This window comes from Amaranthus tricolor, chromosome 10 (assembly GCF_026212465.1).
Source record: "Amaranthus tricolor cultivar Red isolate AtriRed21 chromosome 10, ASM2621246v1, whole genome shotgun sequence".
In the NCBI taxonomy this organism is placed as follows: Eukaryota; Viridiplantae; Streptophyta; class Magnoliopsida; order Caryophyllales; family Amaranthaceae; genus Amaranthus; species Amaranthus tricolor.
Window position 1 is genome coordinate 7,520,186 of NC_080056.1, and position 27,199 is coordinate 7,547,384.

Consider the following 27,199-nt stretch of genomic DNA (forward strand, 5'->3'; position numbering starts at 1 on the left):
GAGCCATATGGGTGCTCGTTCGAGCAGCCTCCTGTTGCAGCTACCGACTTCTTCTATATAGGTTGCTCATTCGAGCATATACCTGCTCGTTCGAGCACTTGAACAGCCAACACTCTGTGACATTCTAACCATCAAGCTCGTTCAAGGCAAATAGCTTCACCTAGATGCCTCGTTCAAGGCATCTTTGACTGGGCCATAATCTCTTGTAATTCCTCATTAATTTCATTTTTCATGCATCATAATATCCTTGTTTAAGTATCTCAATCAATATTCCATAACTTTAGGCTTAACTCATACATTTAAACATCATCATAAACATCCACATTCAACACCATTAAGTCTTATACTTAACTCACCCATTTACACACTCTCGTAGAATTTCATCCCAAGAGTCACACATGAATGCATACATCAAATATGCATTCAAGTCACACCATTACTTCAACGGTGCTCACTAGCTGGATGTAGAAAGAAGACGTTAACCGTTAGATAATGAAGATGTGGCGAAAGATATAACCAACGAACAACGGTGCATTATGTATTTACAGATAAGAGTCGTACAGGCATCTGGAACCTAGAGGGTCCATAATTAACCACATATTCCCTTAAAATGTCTACCTCTAACTACTAGTAGGTCTCATTACGCACACTACAAGACATATGGCAGGATGAAGTAGTCTTCTTTTACCGGTAATACCAGTAAAGTTAATTTATACGGTTAGTCTTGCATAAGAATATCTCAGTATGAAATAAGCTCGTATAGTAAGTTCATTTAACATTTAATTATCGACAAAATGTTTTACACTTATAGTAATTGTAACTCCGTCCCTATTGACAAAATATCAGTTTTTTATATTTTTTATCAAACACAATTAGAGATATTTAGAATTTTATCGATAAATATGTAAAATTAAGTGAAACATTTAGTTAAAATAGAAATGAGTATTTAATTCATAAGGTTGAGATGTGGAAGTTCAATATTTTAATAACTTCCAAATTTGTTTCTAATAGTCTACTAAAGTTCCTAAACAAAATGTGGTTGGTTGCCCACGCGTTGCAATTGTTAAAAGTGTAAAGTGGGCCTATATCTCCTTTACTGGCTTTACACTGGAGAGTTTAATTAGCTTCCTAAGTAATTCTCCTTACACTATAGTCATAATAACAAAAGAGACATCATTATTATCGTATTCGGTATATGCGTTTATAGAAAATAATTAGGTAAAAAACAAGTAAAAAAAGATGTAAAAAGCAAAGGTAAAAACAAGAACACCAACTGAAAATCGACCATGTCGACATTTCAACATTTTAGGGCTTATGAACCCTATTTAAAAACTATTAATCGCTGCTAGGAACAGCCAAAAGTCAAACAAACTCAAGCAACCCATCTTAGGTCATGTATACCAATTACCAAGATCACTTGCTAGGGAGCAATAAGTACTCTTTTTGTCCCATTAATATTTATCATTTAGTAAATCTCATGTGCAACGCCGTTTATGTGCAACCTCCATCAATTCAGCCCCGCTTAATAAGTTTTCCTAAATTGATCTAAACCTTAGAATGCCTTCCAAGACGTAAATTGTCAATCATAGTACTTAAATTGTCAATTCCAAGCATTAACCTCAACATAGACCTAACCTATAATTTATTTGTTTAATATTTATTTTTTATATATAATGTGTTTTTTAAATTCAAGTTTGATACTAAGAGCCAAATCCCAAATAACGTTGAAATTGGTCTTTTAAGCCTTGACTTTGGACTAAGTCTTGGAATTGAAATTTAAAAAAATAAATAAATTATAATATCAAATTTAAGAATTAACACCAAATCCATTTATGTTTTGAAATTAGTCTTTTAAATCTTAGGTTTGGCCTTATAGGTCTTGAATTTGATCTTTAAGTCTTGTATTTGGTATAAAAGTATTAGAAAAATTGAAAAAAATTAGATCACGGGCTATTTGACCCATTTATGAAAGTTACACCCATATAAACATTGCATACAAGATATTTTCACCAGTTATTTGATTCGTATCACTTATTTTTTCTTCGATTATTTTAAGTAATTTTTTCTTGAATATATATATATATATATATATATATATATATATATATATATATATATATATATATATATATATATATATATATTATTAATCTCCAAATTGGACCATTTAATAGAATAGACATTTATTACATTTTCAAGTCCAAAATATTATCGATATAAACAAAAGCCAACTTATTCAAAATTCTACTTAAAACTATTTAATACAAAAATAAAATACGATAATAGTTATACCATCATCATAACATTCTAGAGTGAAATCTTTTTATAAGAGAAATAAGAATCGCATGAACAAATTTGAAAAGATAATAATGTCAACAAATAGTAGTATTTTGTTACAGATATAGTTATTATAAATAGATTTTTTTTTATTTTTTTTATTTTTTCTTTTTCTTCAAATCTACACAAATATCTATACAATCAGTATATCACTTTATGACAACCTTCACCCTTTCCATCCAGCATACACTTCATTTAAAAAAAATTAAAAAGTATTATCAGCTTATCTACCATAAATAAATACAGATTTACTACATTACATTACATATAATACAATTATGATGTGTATATACATATACTTTCGTGTACAAAAGGATTTCTTAAAAGGGGAAAATAAGTCATAGTTCTTAACTATGATCCTGTTGGTTCTATTTCATATATGTATATATATAACAGTATACCTTTTCCGAACTACCCATATGTATATGTACATCTACAATACCTCAAACATACAGTACCTCCTATCTTTTTGTATTTAATACAGCACACAAATTAGCATAGCCATAACAAACAACCATATCCTTGTTACTCACCCCGTCCATTTAAATTTGTTATAACACGAAAATAACGCACGCCAAGGTTATATATAGCAAACTGAAATGGATAGAACGAGTATAATATAATACTAGAGACGTTGCGGTATCGAGAAGCGCCCAGGTGGAACTCGGTGAGGTATCCCCTTCCTACGTTTGACGGATCTATATAACAAATAACCATATCGTTGTTACTACTCTGTCCTTTTGAATTTGTTATAACACAAATATAACGTGCGCCAAGGCTATAGCAAATTGAAATGGATAGAACAAGTATAGTATAATACTAGTGATGTTGCAGTATCCAGAAGCGCCCCGAGTGGAATTTGGTGAGGTATCACCTTTCTACGTTTCACGAATCTAATAACGCCAAGGCTATAGCAAACTGAAATGGATAGACGAGTATAGTGTAATACTAGTGATGTTGCGGTATCGATGTTTTCTCAAAATTGGATGAGAAGCGCCCCGAGTGGAGCTCGGTGAGGTATCCCCTTCCGACGTTTGGTGGATCTATAACTAACTCCGCCCGAATTGGATGTTGTCCTAGGTGGTGTTGATGGAGAAAAACTTTGAAGCTTCTTCTTGTAATTGGAAGTGTAGTTGTAATTACAATTAAGAGATCCCTTGTCATTGTAGTAGTTATTCAAGGATCCTTCTGAGTCTGAATTTTTATGTCCTGTTTCTGCAATCCTCTTCCTCTTCAAATTTTCAGCCCAAAACTTTTTGGATGTTCCATTTATCTGAAAATTTTAATATAATGAGTAAACAAATACTTGTACACAAATTCCCTAATAAGACGAATTCATGTTTAGATCACCTCTATTCGACTTACTCAATGTACATTTTAAGGGGATGTTTGGTAATTGGCTGTTGGTTGTTGGCTGTTTTAGTTGGCCTATTTGACCAGCTGAAAATGTTGGTTGTTTTGTTGACATTTAAGCTAGCTGAATAAAGCTAATTGTTTTTGAAGATGCTCGGTAAATTAAGGTATTGACTGGCGGCTCTTTATTGGAGAAAACGTATGTCAACAAGCCAAAAGCTAATGAAAAACTGACTGAAATATCTTTTTTATTTTGGTTTAAAAGCTAGTTACCAAACACTTTTTTTTTGCTGTTTGACTAACCAACAAGCCAAAAGCCAAAATCCAATGTAGTAGCCTAACTACCAAACACCCCCATGATCTTAAGTGATCAATTAGAGATATGTACTAATTATATACATTTGTTTCAGTAAATAAAACAAAAAAAAAGTACTTGTATGAGACGATCTCACTATGAAACGCACTCCATACATAGATTAAATGGCCTAATTAATACTCCCTCTAATTTTTTTCAATTGTCCTATTTAGTTTTTTGACACTATTTATTGATCCTCTTAATTTATATTTTATTCTTAATCTAGGCGTCAAAATATAGTCATGTGGGATATTGTTTGATTCGTCTCAATGTAAATTTTATTAATATCAAATTTTTCGCACAATTAGAAATATTTAAAATTGAATTAGTACATTGAATAATGTGCCAAAACTAAATGTGACAATTGAAAAAAAATTAAGATGAGTACAAACTATCAACATATGAATTTCTTGATTTGATCTGGATGAGACTTCTCTCGGAATTAGTTTGTAAAACAATTCCATATCTATTAATAAAGAATAGTTGTAATGAGTCAAAATCAGTTTCAATCCAAATCAAGTGAAGAGAAACAAGACGTACCGTGTATCAATAAAATACAATGCAGAGTACTCCAGCGAAAAAAGAATAATAAAAGAAATACAATGTCCACAAAATTTATCTAAAAAACAAAGGCCATTGATAACAATGTGTTCTAAGAAATAATACAATGGGTATGATTAATATAATTGTCATAATCAATTGGCGTATTGGGTATGATATTAAAAGATGACGTTATATATTAATAAATTAAATTAATGAAATTTAATAGAAAAAAAACTTGTCCATGAAGTCCAATTCACAAAATAATATTTTTCCACACAAAATAATTTGTAAAGAAAACACATATTTGAAGATAAAATTCTTAAAAAAACTCCCTCAAATTCTTAAACAAAATTTTAAGTAGTAAAAATATTATTTATTGAATACAAACCTTGAGGGAGAAGTTATAGAAACTTTAAGCATTAAAAAAATACTAAAATAGAATTATCATAGTGAAAATAATAGAGATCACAAGCATTTAAACAAATAAAGTAAAATTAGTAGAAAATATGTAAAGATATAAACAATATATGAATGTTGAAATAAAATTACTTCATATAGAAAAATGATTAAAGCTAATTTTATTCAAAAATGCCACCAACAAAAGGTTTTTGTTTTACCATTTAGAATTTCCTAATCAAACACCGTAATTTGTAAATCAACATAAAAGACAAAAAAATAGTAGGAACATAAACAAAACCAAAAAGGGTAAATAAAAATCACAAAATTCTCACCCTATTGAATCCTACCATATCAAGGCGATTTATTAAGTTCACAAATCACCGTTATTACTAAGACCTTCTTGCAACCATTATGACATAATTACTTATTATTGGTGTCAATGGTACGTAAGGGTCTTGTTCATAGGGGTATTGATGGATAGAATAGGCAAATATTACCTTGTTCAAATTACTTAATTGGTTGTTTTAACAAACTCATTTATCAAACACTATAATTTAATTATTTGACCACTTAACTATCTATTTGGAAATACAAGATAATCTAGTTATCGAAACACCTGATCTGAAATTAATCTGATGACTCGAATAAAGTTATAAACAACTTTAGATATATATAGCAAAAAAACATGGGTGATAAGGTAAAGCTAGAAGTGTATTAAGAGTAGCAAAGAAAAGTCATAATCAACATGATGGGGTGGCACAAGAAGAGTGGTTAAAGTGAAAGGTCAAAAGCTTAATAGTATAAGCAACCCATGCTAATACTTAGTACTTCTACTTACCAAAATAGTGAGGTGGCCTTGATTGAACAAGACACTTGTGGTTCTCAAAAATCAAGATTTTATTTTTACAATTGCCTTTCCTTTCTTGATCAATACTTTGGTTTTATTATCTTAATAATATGCTTTTAGTTAGTGTTAATTAAATCTCAATTTCTAAATCTCCCAACAAGCAAATTGTTATATCCTATAAATACGTGCCTAATTAATCAAAATATTAATATTCTTTTTATAATTATCTTTATTTTAGTACATTCTCCGCCACTAAACTACACTAAGACAAGATTTGATTTTCGATCATTAAAATAAAATTTTTATTAATGTTCATAATTTGAATTTGAACTGAAAATAAATTAAAAAACAAGTAAAAATATATAAAAATTAAATAAATTAATGAATGGAATCAAAAAGAAAGAATATGTAATAATTTCTATATAAAGCAAGTGGAAAAAACAAAATCCCCAAAAAAAGAAAAGAAGAGAAAAGAAAGCAAACCTTGCAAGAAAGTGAGCAAAAAGAGAAGGAATCAAGGAGGCTACGGTGACAAACGAGGCAGGTGTTAGTAACACCTTTTCCAGGACGTGGTTGTGGACGTTCATTCAAGAACACAATACGAGCACTATTAATTATGTATGTTTGTATTCCTGTTATGTCCACATATTTCTGTATCTCATTTACTCTTATCACATCATGGTAAGACGACCGTCTTATCTGCACAACAATAATAATATTTCATTATCCTTTAATCAATCAATCAATAACTCCTTATCAATATGTCCTATTTTTATCAAAAATTATAACAAAATTACTATTATAATATATAATATATCATAAACTCTCATCAAATTAGTTCTTTAACTTGCTATTAAACCATTGAAAAAAAAAATCAATACCAACCATTGATGATCAAATAAGAAAATAAGAAGTATAGAAAAAGAATTTAAGGCTCTAATACCATATTAAAAAATCAACTCAATTAGTTAAAATCTTAAAATATGTTATATGTTTGGTTTAGTGATCCGGTGATAATAGAAATAATTTATATTATAAAATTTCATCAAAAGTTTTATATCATTATTTTCATGGTAATGAAACTTTAATCGCAAAATAATTTTTTTTTTTTCCAAATTTTCATTATCATCTAATACCACCTCTTCTAATAATAATGCATTAGAATTAATTTTATGAAAAAGCGAAATGATTGAATAAAAAGCGAAATAATTGAGGTTGGACAAGCATATCCATCAAGATAGCCTAGAGATTTTTCGACTAAAATTATACTAATTTTTTATTTTCATTACCGCTATTTATTACCACCTACCAAACAAACCGTAACAATTTCGGTCAATAACATACACCTTAGAGAAGCTACAATCAGGATCATACATAACTATCATACCCTTATCAATTGAGATAAGAAGATTGCGACCAGTGAAACAGTTAAACAATAAATGAATAAGTAATAAGGTAAACAAAAGAACCTGAATAGAATGATGATCTTTATGGGAAGATAAACAAACGCAACAAAGAGCACCATTCATACAATCCAAACAATACATATTACATTCGGATTTATGAGCATCAGGGTGAATCTTACATTGCCCAAAAAAACTAGTTCTTAAAAGGGGATTTAACCAAATGGGCCATTTCCTATTTTCTTCTTCCTTTTCTTCCCTTATTATTCTTCCCACTTCTACTTCTTCCTCTGTTATTATTCCCATTTTTTTTTTTGTTTTTCAGAATGGGTTTTTGGGTTTAATTTGTATTGATTTATATTAGGAATTTAATTAATTATTTGGTAGATAATGATCTGACGATCATAAATAAAGAATGGTATGCGAATAGGATGTGTGGGTAGAAAGTAGCAAACTCAAAAGACGGTGAGAGAAATGACTAATACTGATAAATGATAATGGATGATGAGCTAGTTTATGGTGAAAGTGGGGGGAAATATATTAATAAATAATATTAAGAATATTAATATTATTATATATAAATAAATGATTTAAAAGAGTATATTACTTTTCTTTGTTATTATTTTTAGTGGGTGGAATTTCTAGTCGTGCTTATCTTCTCCCCCCTTCTTTTTCATTTTCAAATATCGCCTATGTCACCTTTCTTTCTTAGTCCATTACAAATTAAATAAATGATTAAAGATAATTTGTAATTGTGATATTATATAGATATAAATCATCTTCTTGACTTTATCAGTATAGTCTTGTCTTGTTTTGCTTTCTTCTATAAGTATTTTTTTGGGCTGAGAGATTTTTTTGGACATATTATTTTTTACGGGGATTGATTATATTTGTCTTTTTTATTCTTTTTCGATCCTTATCATAGTTTTTATGAACAAAAATACACTGGATATGATAATACTCTGAGTATGATGATGAGGAGTTATTATAACTTAAAAAGCTATACTTGTGTTCAAAAATTAGTAGGATAAAAGAAATTTGTCAAGAAATAAAAGAGAAAAATAAATTAATTTATTATAAAGTAAAAAGTAAAAAAATAGTTAAATTTATAGAACCTCAAAAATAAAAATCATAACAAAATCAAAATGAGCATAGTATGTAAATCTAGTTAATCAAATTGTCTGAATTTTGAACAATTTGAGATCAAGTATATGGCGTATGGTATATAAATAAATACTTACCTGTTGGTTTTGGGTACACAATTATAAGAACAAGTGCACCTAGGAGGCTAGGAATATTAATTAATAGAAGTATAAAGGCATTCTAGTCTACTCTAGTCTAGTAGTTTATAAAATGCTTGTTGATATATACTTCCTCCGTTATAAATTACATGCAACGTTTATTTTTTAATGCAGTCTAATACACTAATTAATTCTTAATATTTTTAATTATGCATGATAAAAAATAATAAAAATTTGATATTTATAATCTTTGCAATGAAACAAATCAAACAAGATTCGATTGACTATGTTTTAACTTATAGATAAAAAACTAATCAAAAATTAAGAGTGACGAATTACGAATGAATAGGGTCATTTTTCGCAACATTGTGGAACGAAGTACCTTGCATAATTTACATGTAGTTGGGATGAAAAAGTAGCATTATAATAAAAATATTCCTAACTATTTTTTATATTTTATTTTTACCATATATCATTTATTTTTAATTTATTTTTAATTTATATTTTATTTTTATGTTATATAAATTTAATCGTAATCAAATGGAATATATTTTGATTGCTCTCAATGTAATTTTATTATTACAATTTCCAATTATTCACAAATAGAGTAGTAAAAAAGCAAATTAGTGTGTTAGATAGCATGTAAAAGTAAATGAACATTTAAAAAAAATACTTGCAATACTTTCAAAACATATAACTAGATTAATTAATATTTTGAGTAGAAATTATAAAAAATTAATTTATTGAAACTATATATTGATTAGAATTTAACAAAATATCAACAAAAAAATTTGTTAAGATAATTTCCAAGTGATTATCAAACCAAAACTTTGATAAACCTCGTTTTTGCCTTTTATTTAAGTATAATATTGGTTTATCATTCCTTGAGTTTTCGTGCATTTCCATTGTTTTTGGTTGGTTTTACGCTCTTTATAGGGTAGCATGTTTGTTGCTTGGTTTTGCAGAATGATCACCTATTTTCGAGCTTTAAAGCATGCTTGCTTGGAGGAAGCATGGATTAAAGCCGTAGTAGAAATAAGACCAAGAGGTGGAGAAAAGTCTAACCCGAACAAAGCAAGAAGCATCACTTATGGAAAGTCAACTTAAGTGTCGATGGAGGTCAAGTCACTCAGATTTTGGTGGATATCTTGATGAAAGACAAAAGTTGAATTCGTTAGTTTCGAATCGACTGCTCACACATCAAATTCGGAGTTATAACGAAGGAGATAGAGCGTTTTCAAAATAATATGCCGAAAGAGAAGGAGACCCGATCTTATGAGAGTGGTGTTCCAGAATGTTTGTGACATTTACATTGGAGATCGATCGATCAGCCCCCAATTGGATCGACCGATCGATCGCAAATCATCCCAATCCCCACTCCATGCGTGCAGCAGTAAGCTCCTAAACAGCCAACAGCAAAAATGTAGCTATAGAGGAATTGACCCCGCGACCTCCTACACGCGCACAGAAAAAACCCCTAAACCAACTGAGATGCCTTGTACTTGTGGTACCTTTCACGCAAGATAAATATCAACTCATATTTTCAGGCCCATTTTTCAGCGAACACAATCTTTCAAAGCACGCGCTTTATCAGTGTTCGTTTCAGATTTTTCTCAACACATTCAACATATATTTCCACAATTTTTAGGGTAATTTTCTCATTATCATTAGGGTTTAAATAGGAGTAATTGAAAGAGTTTAGGGGAGAATCTTAGTTTTTCATTTTTTGTATTTTGTCCTTCTCCATTAAACCCTAGGTTTTAATATTTTATTATTTTTTTATTTTAGCTTAATTTCTAGTAATTAAATCTTCAAATTTATTGTTCCACTTAGTTTATTTTTGATACCTCAACATTATTGGTAATAGTTTGAAGCTTGCAAACCATTATCATGGAGTTTCAATCTTAGGCTTTTTATGGGTTTTGTTTCTTTTCTTAAATCTCTTTGAATCTATCTCCTAGTTTTTGGTAATCTTTAATTTTAATTTTTTTAGTATTTCATTATTATGTATTTGTTCATTTTAGCTATCTCATGATATTGCTTTATTTTTTTTTTTTTTATTATTTTACTCTTGTCTCTTTCATATATATGTTGTTGGTACTTAAATGCTTATATTATATGTTGTAAGTTGTGATTATGAGTAGTCAATAGTTAGTTAGGGATTGGTATTAGCTCAACCTTGTTGATGGCTTGATAATGGTGTAATATTGGTTGATATTGGTTTTAATGGAGACTTAGGAGGAGGGTTTCTTCATTCATTGCGAGAAGATTGCCATGGTTGCTTTTGGGAGACCAACGAAGGTTGGATCCCGGAGTAACCTAAACCCTTGCTCAATGAATGGAGTCGGGTGCAAGGGCTCAACGAGAGTTGAACCTTGCAATCGCCCCTTCAACTAGGAGTTTTCCCCTCGACCTACGAGAGTAGGAGAGGATTGACGTATAGTGGATATTTGTTGCTCGATTCTCTTGTCTTTACTCATGAGAGTGAGGAGGATGAGATTCTCAGAGGTGATTCCAAGACTGATCCAGGAACAGATCACTATTTGTATTGTGTTTCACTTCTCTCTAATCAAACCAAAGGAATCAAAACCTCTACCATAGGTTAGCAATCACAAGTGAGTTAACCCTATCCCATTGCTTCTTTGTTTGTTATTTTCATAGTTTTAGTTGTAGTCTAGCTCATTACCAATCTTCCATACATGATTCTCCAACACCTAAAGAGGCCCTAAGTTTTGCACTTGTCTCCCTGTGGATCGACTCCCTACTTGTCACTACACTTGTGTAGTTATAGTTAAGAGTGTTTATAAATTTTGTTTGATTAGAAGCTTTAGCACGACATAAAAAAGCCATTTATCAAACTTATAAAAACGATGATTTGGTTATTTGACTCCTTCATTTTTGTTTAGTGTAAAATTAATTCCTTTAACTTTTAAATAATTATAATTGACTCTAACTTGTTACTACTGAGAAATTAAATCCTATTATTTCTTTTTATGATTCTTTTATAATTATTTATCCAACAACAACAAGACTATAGAGCATTATTCGACAATAAAAATAAAGTAAATAAAAAAATATCTCATAACATGAGTAAATAAATTTTTAGTTTTTGTTTATATGGAAAGAAAATAGAAATATGCAACGTTATTAGAAAACTAATGGATATGAATGTCTCACTTAGAGGTGTTCATTCGGATTTTGTATTTTGGGTCAATTCAAATCGGATTTTGTATGCACATTAGTTTTTACATACTAGTATATGAACTTTTAAGCAGAGTCAAATCAAATTCGATTACCAATTTGGGTGAAAATTGAATTATCGAGTCTATTTTGAACACCTCTAGTTGCGCTGTTATAATAGAAGCCTAATCCAACAATCAAATACGTGATCTGACTGAATGTTTTATTATTTTACCTTTTATTTTCTCTTATGAAGTTATAATAATTATCTAAAACGTCAATCTTCCAAAATTTTTTTAAAAATTAAATTCAGCAAATCTTGTATAAGATCGTCTCACCTTGACACGGATCCATACAAACAGTCCAAAGTTAAATTTACTTATCAGTTAGCTAAATAAAATAATTTAAAAAAATTAAAAATTAAATGAGCTCATATTATGGGGTGTTAATAAAAAAATTTGCGAACCTAAAAATAGCTAAGGCAAGTATGAGAATAAGTTTCAGATTCCCTAACCAAAAACGGGCCATGGCCCACGGGGGAAGAGTTGCGTTCTCTTTAAGGAACTTCATCTTCTCACGTGCTATCCTCCAATTTAGAAGTAGTTCTCTATTTTCTTAAGTTTTCTATTAAAGTAACATGTTATCCATATTTAAGTAGCAAATTCTAAAGGTATATAAATAAAAATATAAGTATTAGTAGTATAATGTTTATTTTTTTCCTTTTTTATTTACTACTTCTTTCATTTCTTAATTCAGTTTCTACAAGAAATATTCAAAAAAATTGAGAAAAATAGGATCTCTTATATAGTAAATATAATATTTTATTAAATAATAAATTCGTTGGAAGAAAAGTGGAGATCATATCATAAACAATAAAAAATTATCAAAATAAAGTTTGTGAAAAAAATATGAAGACCACAACTAATAAAAAATGTTTTAAAAAATCATTATAAGAAATATAAAAATATTAAAATAAAGTTAGTGAAAAATATATAGAGATCATAAGCATTATTAAAATATTAAAATAAGGATGAACAAGATTAATTTTTATCCAAAATTTGTGATATAAATAAAAAGATTCTTATGAGAATAACAATTGAAACATAAAAAATGACAAAGGAGAACTTAAAAAATGGAGAGAGTATTATTTTTAATTTTATTCTATTCAACTCGTTTTGCAACATTTTTATGTTTAGATGATGTGATGCTAATTTTTGTTATTTGTTACTATCTTAGAGGGACATAAAAGCATCTATTTTTTTATTTAGTTTAATTATAAATAATAAAAAGAATTGAAAATAGAGATAATAAAAAAAGGTTAGGTTGGGTGGATAATGGCCAGCACACATAAGACGTAGATCGCAAATGGAGATGTTGCCAAGTGTCTTATTGGATGTTGCCACAATGCCACTTGGTCTGTTAAACTACCACGTACTCATCTCTCACTGCTCTCTTTTATTATTATTTTATTTATTATTTACTTTCATATAGCCTATAGGTTACTCTAAATACTAGGGTGTTTAAAACTGGATATCGGGTCGACCCGAATTTGGAAATTCGGTTTTTCGGATACCTAAAAACGTGATCCGATTCCGACCCGGATTAAACTGGATATCCGGATTTCGGATACCCCGATTTAAACCGGATCGATTCGGATAGCTGGCTTTATTAGAATGTTTTTTTTTTTGTCTTTTTTTCATTTAACCATGCATTTTTTATCTCTATTTTTATTTATAATATTTTTTAATATAAAATTCAATTACTAACTCGTTAAAAATATTTAGAAGACAAATTAAGAAAATTAAAGAATAATATTATTATACATTGGTTTAAGTAAGAACAATTATAAAAAAATATATGCGCGAGAAAATTTATTAAAATTCGATCCAAGATTTGCTTAATAGATACCATCATTATTTTATTTACGAAAAACGTAAAAATAAAAAATAACCGGACACCGGATATTCGGTTTCCAAAAATATGTGACCCGAATCCGATTTAAAAATCGAGTATCCTATTCGAATTATCCGGTTTTAGAAAGTCGGATACTAAATAATCCGAATCATGTTTTTTTGCACACCCTTGCTAAATACTACCTCATTGTTTTAAGCACCCATTTTAACATTATTTTTAGTTATCCTTCATTACAAGTTTTAAAATATGTATTCTCTCTGTTCAGTTGGTATTTTATAAGAAAAAGTGGGTATTTTATAAGAAAAAGGTAGACAATGATAATAAATAAAAAAGATAATAAACTTTATAAATGAAAATAAAAAAGTTAAAATGTATGAATAAAATTAAAATAAGCAATAATGAGTCAGTAATGAGTCATTTAAGTATGACGGAAAAAAATAGCAAATACTGCAAATGGTGCAGGGAGAATAACAGCTAGTAATATATCTTTTGTTTCACGAGTTTTGCTTTACTTTTTTTATTTGTTTTATTAGTTTTATTATTTTTGTTTTGTCATTGATTAATACTTTATTTTTTTAATATTTATTAATATATTTAATTTATTTTTCATTATATCATCATATTTCTTTTACAATTATCTATTGAAATATTTATTTTTCTCACTTATCTTGGGTTGCTTACAAATTGTATTTATAGCAAAAATTATAAAATATTTCCTCTGTTTTTTAATATTCTTTCCATTTAAAATATTTTATTTTGAAGAAAGAGTTTTGATTAAGATTATTAAAACATATATAGATGATAAAATATCTCCATGTGAAATCTCGTAAGATTTATCTTAACTTTTTTACTATATAATTTTAATAATCTTTTATGATGCGTATTTAGAGTTATTAAGACTCAAAATTTAATTTAAAAATTGTATAAAAAATAAACCAGAAGTAAAAAAACTTGATGAGTAGAAGGTATCTCTTACATTTACAAAGGGTGTTGCTAAACTTCACCACCCTTTTCATTTTTTCGCCACCCCCTCCAAATGAAATTACGAATTTACCCCTAATTTTTTAAAAATTACAATTTTGCCACTCATTTCAAATTTTTTATTTATAATAATAATAATAATAATAATAATAATAATAATAATAATGATAATAACAACAATAATAAAATTAAATAATAATAATTATTATTCAAAAAAAAAAAAATTGAGTCGCCCAAAATTGGGCGACTTAACCATGGTCGAGTCGCCTAGATCTGGGCGACTCGACCATGGTTCAGTCGCCCAATTTTGGGCGACTCAATTTTTTTTTTTTTTTTGGAAAATAATAATAATAATAATAATAATAATAATTTATAGATTAATGTGATCTATTAGCTCAGTTGGTTAGAGCGTTGTACTATTAACGTGAAGGTCACAGGTTCGAGACCTGCACAAGCCATTATTTAATAATTATTAATTTTTTATCATATTTATAATAAAAAATTAATAATTATTAAATAATGGCTTGTTCAAGTCTCGAACCTGTGACCTTCACGTTATTAGTACAATGCTCTAACCAACTGAGCTAATAGACCACATTAATTTATAAATTACTATTATTAGTATTAATATTATTAATATTAATATTATTATTATTTTCCAAAAAGAAAAAAAAAAAAAAAAAAAATTGAGTCGCCCAAAATTGGGCGACTGGACCATGGTTCAGTTGCCCAATTTTGGGCGACTCGACCATGGTTCAGTCGCCTAATTTTGGGCGACTCAACTTTTTTCTTTTTTTTTTTGAATAATAATTATTATTATTTAATTTTATTATTGTTGTTTTTATTATTATTATTATTATTATTATTATTATTATTATTATTATTATTATTACTGTTATTATTATTATTAATTTTATTTATTATTATTATTTAATTTTATTATTGTTTTTATTATTATTATTATTATTATTATTATTATAAATAAGAAATTTGTAAGGAGTGACATTTTTGTAATTTTTTAAACTACAGGGGCAAATACGTAATTTTAGAGGGTGGCGAAAATATGAAAAGAGGTGGCGAACTTTAAAGATTGGGTTTACAAATAACATCATCTATGGATGGATCCGGAAATTTAAGGATGTAGTTGCACAATTCTCAAAGAATGAAAGAATTGAATCAACTGCAAGGATCGATAAGCATGAACGACTTTTCAAATTTCAATCCTAAAAAGTTTCTAGCGAAAAAAACAAAGATTTTTCACATTTTTTTCACTAAATTTTACATTCCCACAAAATGTGTATTTGTAATACATTGAACGGTCGGTCTTCTGAGATAGCATATCTTTGAAATACGTCTCTTATGTCCAACACATTAAAGTTTAATGCCTACTTACGATATTCTTAATGCCTATTTATATCATCCTTAATGTCTATTTACCTTATCCTTAATGCATACTTACAATATCCTATCCTTAATGCATACTTACAATATCCTTAATGCCTACTTACAATATCCTTAATGCCTACTTACATCATCCTTAATGTCCAATTACATGATTCTTAATGTCCAATTACATGATCCTTAATATCTAATTATCGTATTCTTAATGCCTACTTACGATATCCTTAATGCCTACTTACATTATCTATAAAATGCCTACTTATATCCTCCTTAACGCCTAATTACCGTATCCTTAATTCCTAGTTACAATATTCTTAATGCCTAGTTACAATATTTTTAATGCCTACTTATAGCCTACTTACAATATCCTTAATGCCTACTTATATCATCCTTAATATTTACTTATCGTATCCTTAATGCCTACTTATAATATCTTTCATGCCTACTTACATTATCTTTAAAATGCCTACTTACTGCATCCTTAATACCTACTTACATCATCTTTAAATGTCTATTTACCGTATTCTCAATGCCTACTTACAATATCTTAATGTCTACTTACAATATCCTTCAAGCCCACAGAGTAAGTGTGCAGTACTTACAATATCTTTAATAGCTACTTACAATAGCCTTAATGCCCACCGAGTAAGCGTGCATTACTTACTCTATATTTTCCTTTATGGACCGATCCAATTAAAGATATGGTCTCTCAAAGAGACAATCTCTCACAAGAATTTGTGTACATTTAACAGTAATTTTTTTTGAACAATACACCCTAAGTTTAGATTTAATGTCCCATTTATTTTTTATACTTTTATTAAAAAACTAGTTCAATCAATTGGTTATTAATAAATTTCACATTAAGACAAATCAAATAAATTTTTATTTCACTATATTTGAACTTATAATTTAAAATTAATACAAAATAAAGCTAAAATGTAAATAATGTTCAAAATTAACTCTAAATTGAATGGAGTATGAAAAATCTCAAAATTAAACTTTTATGACTTAGTCTACGTGGTGGACGTAACTAGACCCTAAAGGGACTTCACGTGTGGACTTATGCTTACATGTATTTTTCTTTTTTATTGGTTATTTTTGACTATTTGCATGAAATTTTAATCTTCACAAATTTAATGTAATTAAGATGGAGCCTAGTCTTGATTTTCTCATGTCTATGTTGAAAACAAGAAGCCCATACTATCTTTAATCAAATCGGCTAACAAATTCCCGATCATAAGAGTTGGGACTAGTAACTTATTCTCATGTCAGGCTTTTGTCATTTTAACCTTTGATTACAAGCGATTCAAAACTTTTTTAATTGTCCAATTGTTAGCGTCCTAGAAAACAAAAATCTCATATATAAAAGCAATTATAATTTATCAGTCAAGTGTAGCTTAGTTGATGATACATCTTCCTATGGTATTGTTGGTTGGAGGCTCAAAACCTATCAAAGTTAAACTTTTGCAAATTTGAGTTCTTATTTATCATTAATGATTGATGAAGCACAAATTGTTGTGAGAGACGGTCTCTCAGAGAGACGCATTAGATGTATAAGATAAATAGGCCAATTAATACAAATTATTGAGAAAATAAGAATATGAACTTCTTGTTTTAAGGTCATCATTTTGATAGACAATATCTCACAAGAGTAGCTATTGATGAATGACCTTAATTTACTAAACATCAATAAGTAAATAGGGCTTACATACTCTCTGTTTCGCCCCTAATCTTGATCAAGGACTTAAATTTGGTTTTGGACTTGATGAACATGAATCCATTATAACTTGGACTTGGAAGACTTTGCGCAAGATAATTGGCTGAGACTTTTATCAAGGCTAAGGGTTAAGGAGTAGTTCGGGCCCATTCGTTTTTGTAAGCTAGCAAATGGGGATGATAAACGAACACGTGAAGGGATGAGTATCAATGTTATTTTCAGTGAAGATTAATGAAACTGGTAAATGAAGATTTATCCTCATGAAATGCTAAGTATTGTCACTATAGTCACTATAATCCCTAGGATCTTAGACACTGGTGCCACTAATCACGTCACTGGAGAAAATAGTAAATTGTGTGACTTACATGAGACATTATGCCCTATTAGACTCCCATATGGCCCACATGTTGTTGCCACTAAATGTGATCGAGTTTAATTGACCGATAATTTCTCTTTAGACAATGTTTACTATGTGCCTAAATTATGTTGCAACTTAGTTTCTGTTTCTTAGTTGATTGACGAAAAAAATGTACTGTTTCCTTTACTAATTAGTTTTGTGTTGTATAAGACCAACGTTTGGGGAATTTGATTGTAGCCAGTCAACGTAAAGGTGGAATATATTTTTTTTGTGGTCATAGAGTGATTAATGTGGCAAAGAAGGTGGTTGCGTATGAATTCAAGTTGTGGCCTTGAAGGTTAGGGCATCCTTCTGATCGGATTACCAAGTTAGTATCTCTAATAAGAAATAGTTCATGCAATAAACATTTAAATAAAGCTCGTCAGACTTGTCCACTAGCTAAACAATTTCACCCTAGTTTTCCTGTTAGTAGTCAAGCTAGTCATATTTTTGAACTTATCTATTGTGATTTATGCGGTCATTATGCTACTCCTTCATCATGTAATGCTCATTAATTTCTTACGATCGTGGATGATATTTCTCGTGGTGTTTGAGTTTATCTATCTATTGTGTTCAAAAGCAGAGGTGCATTCTGATTTTCGTTCATTATTTGCTATGATATCTCGTCAGTTTGGATGTGATGTTAAAACGGGTAGAAGTGACAATGGGACTAAATTTTTTTGCATGCAAGAAAACTTCAACAAAATGGGTGGATAGAAAGAAAACATCAAACGCATCTTTAATGTTGCTTGGGCCTTAATGTCCCCAGGCGACTTGCCTATTCTGTTTTGGGGTGAATATATCTTAAGAACAATTTATTTGATTAATCGAATTCCCTCTCACCTTTTGAACCATAACACACTCTATAATATCTTATTTGGTAATGAACAAAACAACGAACTTAAGGTGTTTTGGGTGTTTGCCTTTTGCTCATAAGCATTATTACAAGAGGTATAAGTTTGCTAGTCAAAGCAAATGATCTTACTACTAAGGAATATTTTATATCCCGTTATGTTTACTTTGTTGAAAATGAGTTTCCTTTCTCCACTTTTAGTGACCATTACGAGTGTACTTTTTCCTTTTCCACTAATCATGACATATGTGAATCTATCATTGCAAAATTTAGTTGATTGAACATTTCCACAAAATAACTTAAGAGCACCAATCTTCATTTATGTTCATCATTTGAAAGGCTTGAGCACTTAATATTATTTGAGATCTCAACTGAAGAAGCATCCACCTTCGCACTCAAAATCCCATCTCGAGTAATAACAAAATAGCATATTCATTCATCCTTCCTTCCTATAATAACATTTGTAGGATACAATATTGCCCTTTGTTAGATAAATTCATGTCCTATTAATTGTCTTGTTTCAATAGATATGAATTTCCGAGCCTACCACTAATAGGACCCAGTACCTCCATAATGAGGACTTGATATGAAGTATCAATCATAAACTCTGTCATTAGGGCTTCATTAGGGCTTCCTAATGTGCACGACTAGTCTGTAGAAATCCAATTATTTGTTAAATTTAGAGCAAGTTAGGACTTTATCCAAAGGGCTTAAGTAATACACTAAGTAAAAACATACAATGAAACCAAAATCAAACCGCACGACCAACTAGCTCGTTCCAGCACTATTATACTCGTCCGAGCCCTTCATCAATGATCTGGCAGTTTGTTCTAAAACCTTTTGTTTATTGATCTGAACATGTGCTCGTTGGAGCACTTTGAAATTTTTGCGACAAAGTTTCTAGAAGTGATTTGAAATGTGCTTGTTCAAACACCTATAGTGCTCATTCAAGCACCTCAAAACAGGGTGACTGTTCGTGAACTAAAAGTTTGTCTCATGATGCATTATGTTGTTTTGAATGAATGTTTGTCCTTATGATTAAAGGATAACCATCGGTCATAATTAGTAAATAAATTTGGATGAAGCCATATCACATTATACCGTAAATAAGAATAGGTGCATAGAAATCATTTAACTTGTTCATCAATCTAGGAATTTCTGATTTCTCTATTTTTTTTTTCTCATTCTCTTGGGTTTGCAACCTTGTGTTCTTTGTAAACCTCAAAACAACTGAGTTCAATGTTGCAGAAACCACATTATTGTGCAACTTTTGTATTCATCGACAATATTTGTTTCACAGATCTTAAAATAAACCATCAAATGGTGAACTCAAATATGTTGCACCGTAAAGCATCTCGCATACTCCTAACTTTAAAACAGTATTTTTTACGTTCTAAGAAAGATGTTAAATTCGTACTTCTACAGATAGAAGCAAGTTTCACATTTCAAGAAATTCCAAAGGTAAAATGTGCAGTTCTTCCATTTGGTAAGAGAAGTGAAGCATTTGTGGCGATAATTGAACAAGCAAATAGCAGACATTTTTATTCAAATTACCATCACATTTGTCAAAATGGCAGTATACTTGAATCACAACTATAGAAATCAAATATCAGATTTGATTGGTGAGTTGGTGAGAAAAGAGAAATGTTTCATCTCTACTGACCACAGATTCACAGAAACTCGGAAGCCGAGGACAGTTTAGATCGAAATTTATTATTAGTCCATTTTAATCCAAAACTGTTCATCAATTACGAATAATTTCTTTCAGCTTTGCTGAGAATGAACTCTTTCTCGATTATTAAATCACCAAACAATCATCAACATCAAACATCAAAAGATGGAAAATAAATGAATAGAGTTTGAGATCAGACTGACGTGCAAAAAATCAAATCAGCAGAGCTTTTGCCTCAGTTGAAATTGTTTGATTTTTTTATCATCATTTTCCAAACTCCATGAACATCGAAATTATTTTTAAGAAAATGTTTCATCTCCAATGATCGGAAACTCCATTGAAAAAAGGGAGTCCAGAACAGGGAGGAGATGAAGCGTAAGTGCTTGATATAAGTCCATTAGCATTCAAAACATGTCATTGCTCTCATTAGAGAGCTGACAAGCTTTGCCAAGATGGACTAATTATTGATCCTCAATCAAAATTAAAATCAAAATCAAGAAACTGATAACCTGAATTTATCTTCTGCAAAATTTTCTAAAGGAGAAGGAAATGAAGACAACAGATGGATGATACTACGGCGCTGCCGAAGGTTGAGTGGAATACTTCTATACCCGAAGGTAAGTTTTGGTTTTATAAGGGATTAGTTAGGGTTTATGGATGATAGACCGAGAAAGCAAAGCCCAATTTTCTTTTATTTACAACATGGTTTTTTCCTCGGGTTAGGCCCATTTCGCATACTCCATTCCTCCTCCCTCTCATTTTGTATTAATTTTCGTTTAGCAGGTCTCGAGAAAAAGTCCCTTAAAAAAAAGTCTTTCTGACGCAATACAAATGTAATTATTTATAAAAAAAAGAAAATAACCTTAAGCACGCATATCTGAAATTCATTTTAGTTGGGGTTTTAACTTATTAAAGTTAGATATTTTAACCTATAAAAGTTAGTATTTTAACCTATTTAAGTTGGTATTTATGATGCTTGAGTTGGTTTTTAAACTTTTTAATTTTGATATTTTAACCTGTTTGAATTGGTGTTTAATGCTGCTAAATTGGTATTTTAACATGTTTATTTTAATGTTTTAACCTATTAAAGTTGATATTTTAACATGTTTTAAGTTAGTGTTTTATGCAGCTAGTTGATATTTTAACATGTGTTAAATTGGTGTTTATTCTATTAAAATTGGTAATTTAATTAGGGATGTTTAAAAATATTTGATTCGAAATATCCGGTATTTGATTTTAAAAACCGGATAAATTATCTGTTTTTTGAAAATAGGATAATTCGGACCGGGTACCCGGTTTGAAAACTGAATACGGATCTTAATATTGGCAAAATCGGGTTCTGAATATCTGGTTTTCTAATTTTTTATTATTTTATATTTTTCTTTTTAAAATATATAAATATTTTTTCGTAAAAATTTTTTGTTTGGGTTGTTAAATTTAATAATATGTACAATTTTCAATTATAAGTAAGTTGTATAATTAATTTATTGTTAATTAATTTAGACTTTTGAAAATTCAATAATATTTCCAAAATAATTTGTATTCAAAGTTTAAAAAAAAATCTTGATTAAAAAGGAAAGTGAAGTGAGATTAAATATTTATGTGGAAAAAAACGTAAAATTATCTAAAAGAATAAAAATTTGAAAACCGGATATCTGATCTAGATTAAATAGGGTATCCAGTTTTTTGGACCGAAACCGGATAGTGATTTTCACTATCCGAAAACCGGATACCTGGATTTCCGGATCCGGATCGACCCGGTATCCGATTTTGAACACCCCTAATTTCAACTGGTTGTAGTTGTTAATTTTGAGGTGATTATTAGCTTATTATACAGCTTTATTTCAAGAATATGTATTTAAATGATTTTTTTGTGATAATTTATGGAGTATTACTATTACACTATTATATGATTTTTGGTATGGTTGAAGAAAAAATCTTGTAGGAGACCCACGAAACAAGTCAATATAATTAGTCTGTTTTTCTAATTTATCATTTTAAGATTGTAATTAGGGGTGTATATTGGATTGGGCTCTTATTATAGGCCCTGATCCAGCCCATTTTTAAAAAGGTTATGATTGTGTCGGGTTGAAAACGTATCGAGCTGAAATCGAATTGTACTTATACTAATGTGAAGCCAGCTGAAAACGAATTATTAAGAGCTGAAATGTTTTCTCTAACTTTCCTTCATCTTCCCCATTCTCTTTCTTATCTATTCTTCAATCGTTCATAAATTATCATCAAAAATATTTAAAACCACTGATAATCATCCTTAAATTAAAACCCTAGTTTTTTTAATTATTCAATTCTCACAAAATAATTATCAAATTCAATTATAAAATTATTTCAAGACAAGATGAAAAGTTCTGATCTTCAACTCATCAGTTGACAACAGATATATCCCTATAATAGGATTGGAAAAATAATTCATTTGAATGTTCGAGGTTTGCTAAAGTGGAAAAATTTTAAAGGAAAATGAGTTTTCTCTTCATCTTCATTCCTTTACCTCTTAAACAAATATGAGAAATGTTTCTTATCATTTCCTCCCCTTCTTTTCTTCTTTATCTTTTCCTCCCAAATTTTTATCCAAAGCTTTTTCAATGGTTGGCTAGTGTCAAGTCCCTTAAAGTCAAAGGATGCACAATGGAAGTAGGATATTGATATAGTCTCCGAAAAAACACTAGGGTTATCCTTATCTCGAATCGAAGTATTTGGATTATGAGCCTTGTACCGCGAGTAAGCAAAGATACATGGAAGGAGGAATTTGGAGATTGGAATTGCTCTGGAGCAGCTTCTTGTTCGTGTTTTCATTACACTACGTAAAGAAAATACCAACGATATTGGATGATCAAATCAGCCAAACCAAAACCCGTCATAGTTAAGAGCTTAACGCCAAACAAGCTAAACGTAATAATTGCTCGAATCCAAAAAAAATTCGCGAATGAGAAGATTATATCATTGCAGCTCAAATAGAAAGTGTTTCCCCAGGAGCATATACATGACATATTGAAATCATACTATCATTTATTGATTGAGCAAATACAGTAATACATACCAAAGTTTTCGAAATTATTGAGTCGATAAACAAGTCGCCAAAGCAAATGAGTTCATTGAATTTATGTTCACGCATTCTTTTCCTTATTTCCTCGGTCTTGATAGCATTTCCTCAGATTTCTGTCGAGACAGCACAATTCAACGAAGTTACTTTCAAACAGTCAGACGATACGAGAATGAAGCTATCTCACGAAAATTGCTTAGGGAGCGACGATGAATTTTGTGTAATGAGAACGTATGTACGAGTTTGACACATAGTTAAAGTGCATCATATATTCATATTTGACATACATACACAACATCCGAGAACGAGTAGTTTACAACCCGTTGCACTTAAAAATTGGTGTACCCAACGGTATATATGATTAGCCCATTTGTCATATGCATAATCTTTATGTGCAATCGTGAGCATTCTATACCAAGTGCAACCGGGAAAACGTCACCAAATATTTCCTAGCCAAAACAGCCGAACAAGATATGTGCAAAGCGATATTTTTCCAGATTGAGTACGATAAGTCAGACTGACCTGCTCAGTGTATGGTAAATACTTCCCATCGTATGTAATAACAACCCTGTCCTTGCCATCAGCACCTTTGACCTTATCGACCGAGCAATAGAAATCTATGGCTGACATGCTAAACAACAATGTAAATGAACAACCAAAACATTATGTCAGCGAGTAATATTTCTAATTTGGAACACGAGCGAAAAAAGGAACTAAATAATACAATCCTACAGCTAAAACGATCAACATACTACATGGCGAATTCTATAGCTAAGATCTCTAAACTTTATAGTATTTCCTTTGGATGAACATGAATTCTTCAAGGTCCTTGTCATAGTAGAAGATAAAGACACCAAGAAACCTTTAGAAGAATCGCCAGCAGTATCAAGGATTATACCATAGGGCTCAGCTAATAACAAGAAGACCCACAGATGATTGAATATACACATTGAGATCAATTATCTGATAAGCTTTCTCTCTAGGTTTGAAGGCGGCGTAACTTGGGATGGTGTGTTGTTATTATTCGAACTCTTATTAATATACTCCCAAACGTGATCATAACTTTTATGAGCGAGAAAGATACAGAGTAAAGAGGCATATACAATCATAGGCGAAGCCACACCGGGGGCTAACGGAGGCCCGGCCCCCTTGCCGAAAATGCAATTCTTTGTAATTTTGGCTTTGGCATAATTGTAACAAAATTACTATAGGTCAACAGTTGAGATAACATATTTGTAATCTAAGGTTAATTAATCAAACTCAAATTTAAACTATTATTTTTAGAAGACTAATAAATTGAATTAATACTTCATTACTATTTATTTTTCATAATTTCACATTCATCCGTTTTTTTAGTATATGTGCTTATATTTTTGCTATCTTAATTTAAATAGTGTTTTTTTTCTGAGTATTAGAAGGCAAATATATGAAGTCAAAAATACTTAATTTTTTTTAAAGGGTAATTATAGGAAAGCTTCATCTCTATTTGTTAATATAATTTTTGTTACGATTGTTCATTTCAGTCTATATAATTTTAAAATTTTTATAGTTTAACTAGTTTTTATATTATATATAATTTGCTAGTATATCAACAATTTGGCCCCCTAACTCGAAATCCTAACTTCGCCTCTGTATACAATCAAAGACTAAGGAACACAAATGTAATATAGCATATAAAGTAAGAGGCAGAGCAGGGTGAGATCCTTACATGCCATCACCGAACTCCTCATTGATAATTTCTTTAATGCTCTCCCCGAAATGCATGGTTGCTTCATGCAATCTGTAGACATGGGAAAGCTTAGAGGGCATATATTCGAAAGAGAAAACATTTCGTCAAACAAAAATGTGAGATTGATGATTAATTAAAGAATATCAAACAACAAACTACGTTGAAACCCTGCCCAGACAAACTGTTGACATATTATTTAAGGACGATTTCATATGGTAGATCTAGCCTAACATGGGTGTGCTTATAAGTGATTATGAAGATGAAAGGATTATGTTCGACGATCAATCTAATAATATATATATATATATATATATATATATATATATATATATATTATACAATATGTATAGGATTAATATTTATATGGAGGTATAGATTGTACATTTGATAAGCGGACGCCACTTGCTAGAGAATAATATATGTTTTGGGCTAATAAGATTAGATCAAATAGAATTAAATGTATAATCCTAAAAGGTTACACAAAATAGATAAAAGATTAATTTTAATCAGATTAATAACATTAAGGTTAAAATACTCGATTATTATTAATAGTCAAATATTAAAGTTTATTTGAAAAATATTTGTCATACAAAGGTTTTGAGCTTTTTGTTATATATAGGCCTGATAGTCGGATAGAATAAAAGATGAGAAACAATAAGCTATAACTTTTTGATTCCTTTTTTAATTGCTTCCATTCTTGATTATTATGAGAAAATAATCAAAAAGTAGGGGCTATTCACATTGATTGAAAATTGAAATTATTAACCTAGTTATACGGTGATTGATTAACATATATACTTGATGGGCTGTACAGCCAACTATTTTTATGTGGATGTTGTAGTGTACAAGCCCCATTTATCAATTACCTTTCCTAATCCGACAGCATACTTGCGACATAATTGAAAAAGAAAACATGAGTTCATCTTCAAGCAGCACATGGGAGACAACAATATTGAATTTCCCAAATATTATATTTTTTCAAAAAATTTCCTTCTGAAGATTTTCAATATTTCGTGTAAATTCAAAAGCCCATAAAGATTATATGTTAAATCAATGATTACCAATCATAAAATTTCCAATTAGACAGTAAACACAAATTTAAACAAAACCCACATCATTAACCCGATCATCAATCAAAACCAAAAGCCTAATTCACTAATTACACAACAATTCAACCATAATCAAGCAGTAATAACAAGGGAAGAAGTAGAAATGAAGACCTATAAATAGCAGGTTCTTGAATCAAATCAGGATCAAATGACCTAAAAGGAGGCTTCATCATCTGCTCAATATCATCATCTGTCAAATGTGGTAGAGAAGCCCGAAGTTTAGGCATAGTAGCGGGTTTCAAATGGGCTTGACGTCGGAGAAGTTGGGCTACATAGACGTTGGTTAGACCAGTTTCTTCAGCAATTTGAGTGTATGATTTCCCGGAGTTTCTTTTGGCTTCTTGAAGCTTCTCGACCACTGATAAGGTGTATTCTGACGACGCCATTGTTGGGTTGTAAGAGCTTATGGGGTTCAATTTGGTGGTTGTGAAAGATAAGGTGGGGGAGGGGGGGAAGATGAATTAAAATAGTGGTATAGAAATGTAATGAAATTAATTATGTTTGATTTGAGAGTAAGTGGCAAATTTGTGTACTCTTAACCTCTACAATTGAATTAGGTGAGAATGTTGTCAAGTGATTAGAGTGGCATGTCACTTTTAAGTATTATAAATTTTTATATAAGACCGGTCTCATAATCTTTGAGCACTTAAGTTAACTTGAATTAGGTGAGAATGTTGTCAAGTGATTAGAGTGGCATGTCACTTTTAAGT

The 27,199-nt window shown here is 30.0% G+C and overlaps 2 protein-coding genes and 1 non-coding gene across 3 annotated transcripts; all 3 read right to left on the bottom strand.

Moving 5' to 3' along the window:
- Positions 1-2,359: 2,359 nt before the first annotated feature.
- On the bottom strand, positions 2,360-7,866 carry LOC130825678 (protein RGF1 INDUCIBLE TRANSCRIPTION FACTOR 1-like). Its single transcript, XM_057691020.1, has 3 exons — positions 7,304-7,866; positions 6,318-6,533; positions 2,360-3,610 (listed from the first exon to the last, which is right to left on the bottom strand). The coding sequence occupies exons 1-3, from the start codon at positions 7,541-7,543 to the stop codon at positions 3,314-3,316; spliced, it is 753 nt and encodes a 250-aa protein (XP_057547003.1). The 5' UTR covers positions 7,544-7,866; the 3' UTR covers positions 2,360-3,313.
- Positions 7,867-20,779: 12,913 nt separating this feature from the next.
- Positions 20,780-20,869, bottom strand: LOC130826348 (small nucleolar RNA Z122). The gene has a single exon (XR_009047066.1). It is a non-coding gene; the product is annotated as a small nucleolar RNA Z122 (small nucleolar RNA).
- A 2,658-nt stretch (positions 20,870-23,527) lies between these two features.
- On the bottom strand, positions 23,528-27,070 carry LOC130825680 (cyanate hydratase). The gene is made up of 4 exons (XM_057691021.1): positions 26,601-27,070; positions 25,360-25,431; positions 24,174-24,282; positions 23,528-23,767 (listed from the first exon to the last, which is right to left on the bottom strand). The coding sequence occupies exons 1-4, from the start codon at positions 26,873-26,875 to the stop codon at positions 23,732-23,734; spliced, it is 492 nt and encodes a 163-aa protein (XP_057547004.1). The 5' UTR covers positions 26,876-27,070; the 3' UTR covers positions 23,528-23,731.
- Positions 27,071-27,199: the final 129 nt, after the last annotated feature.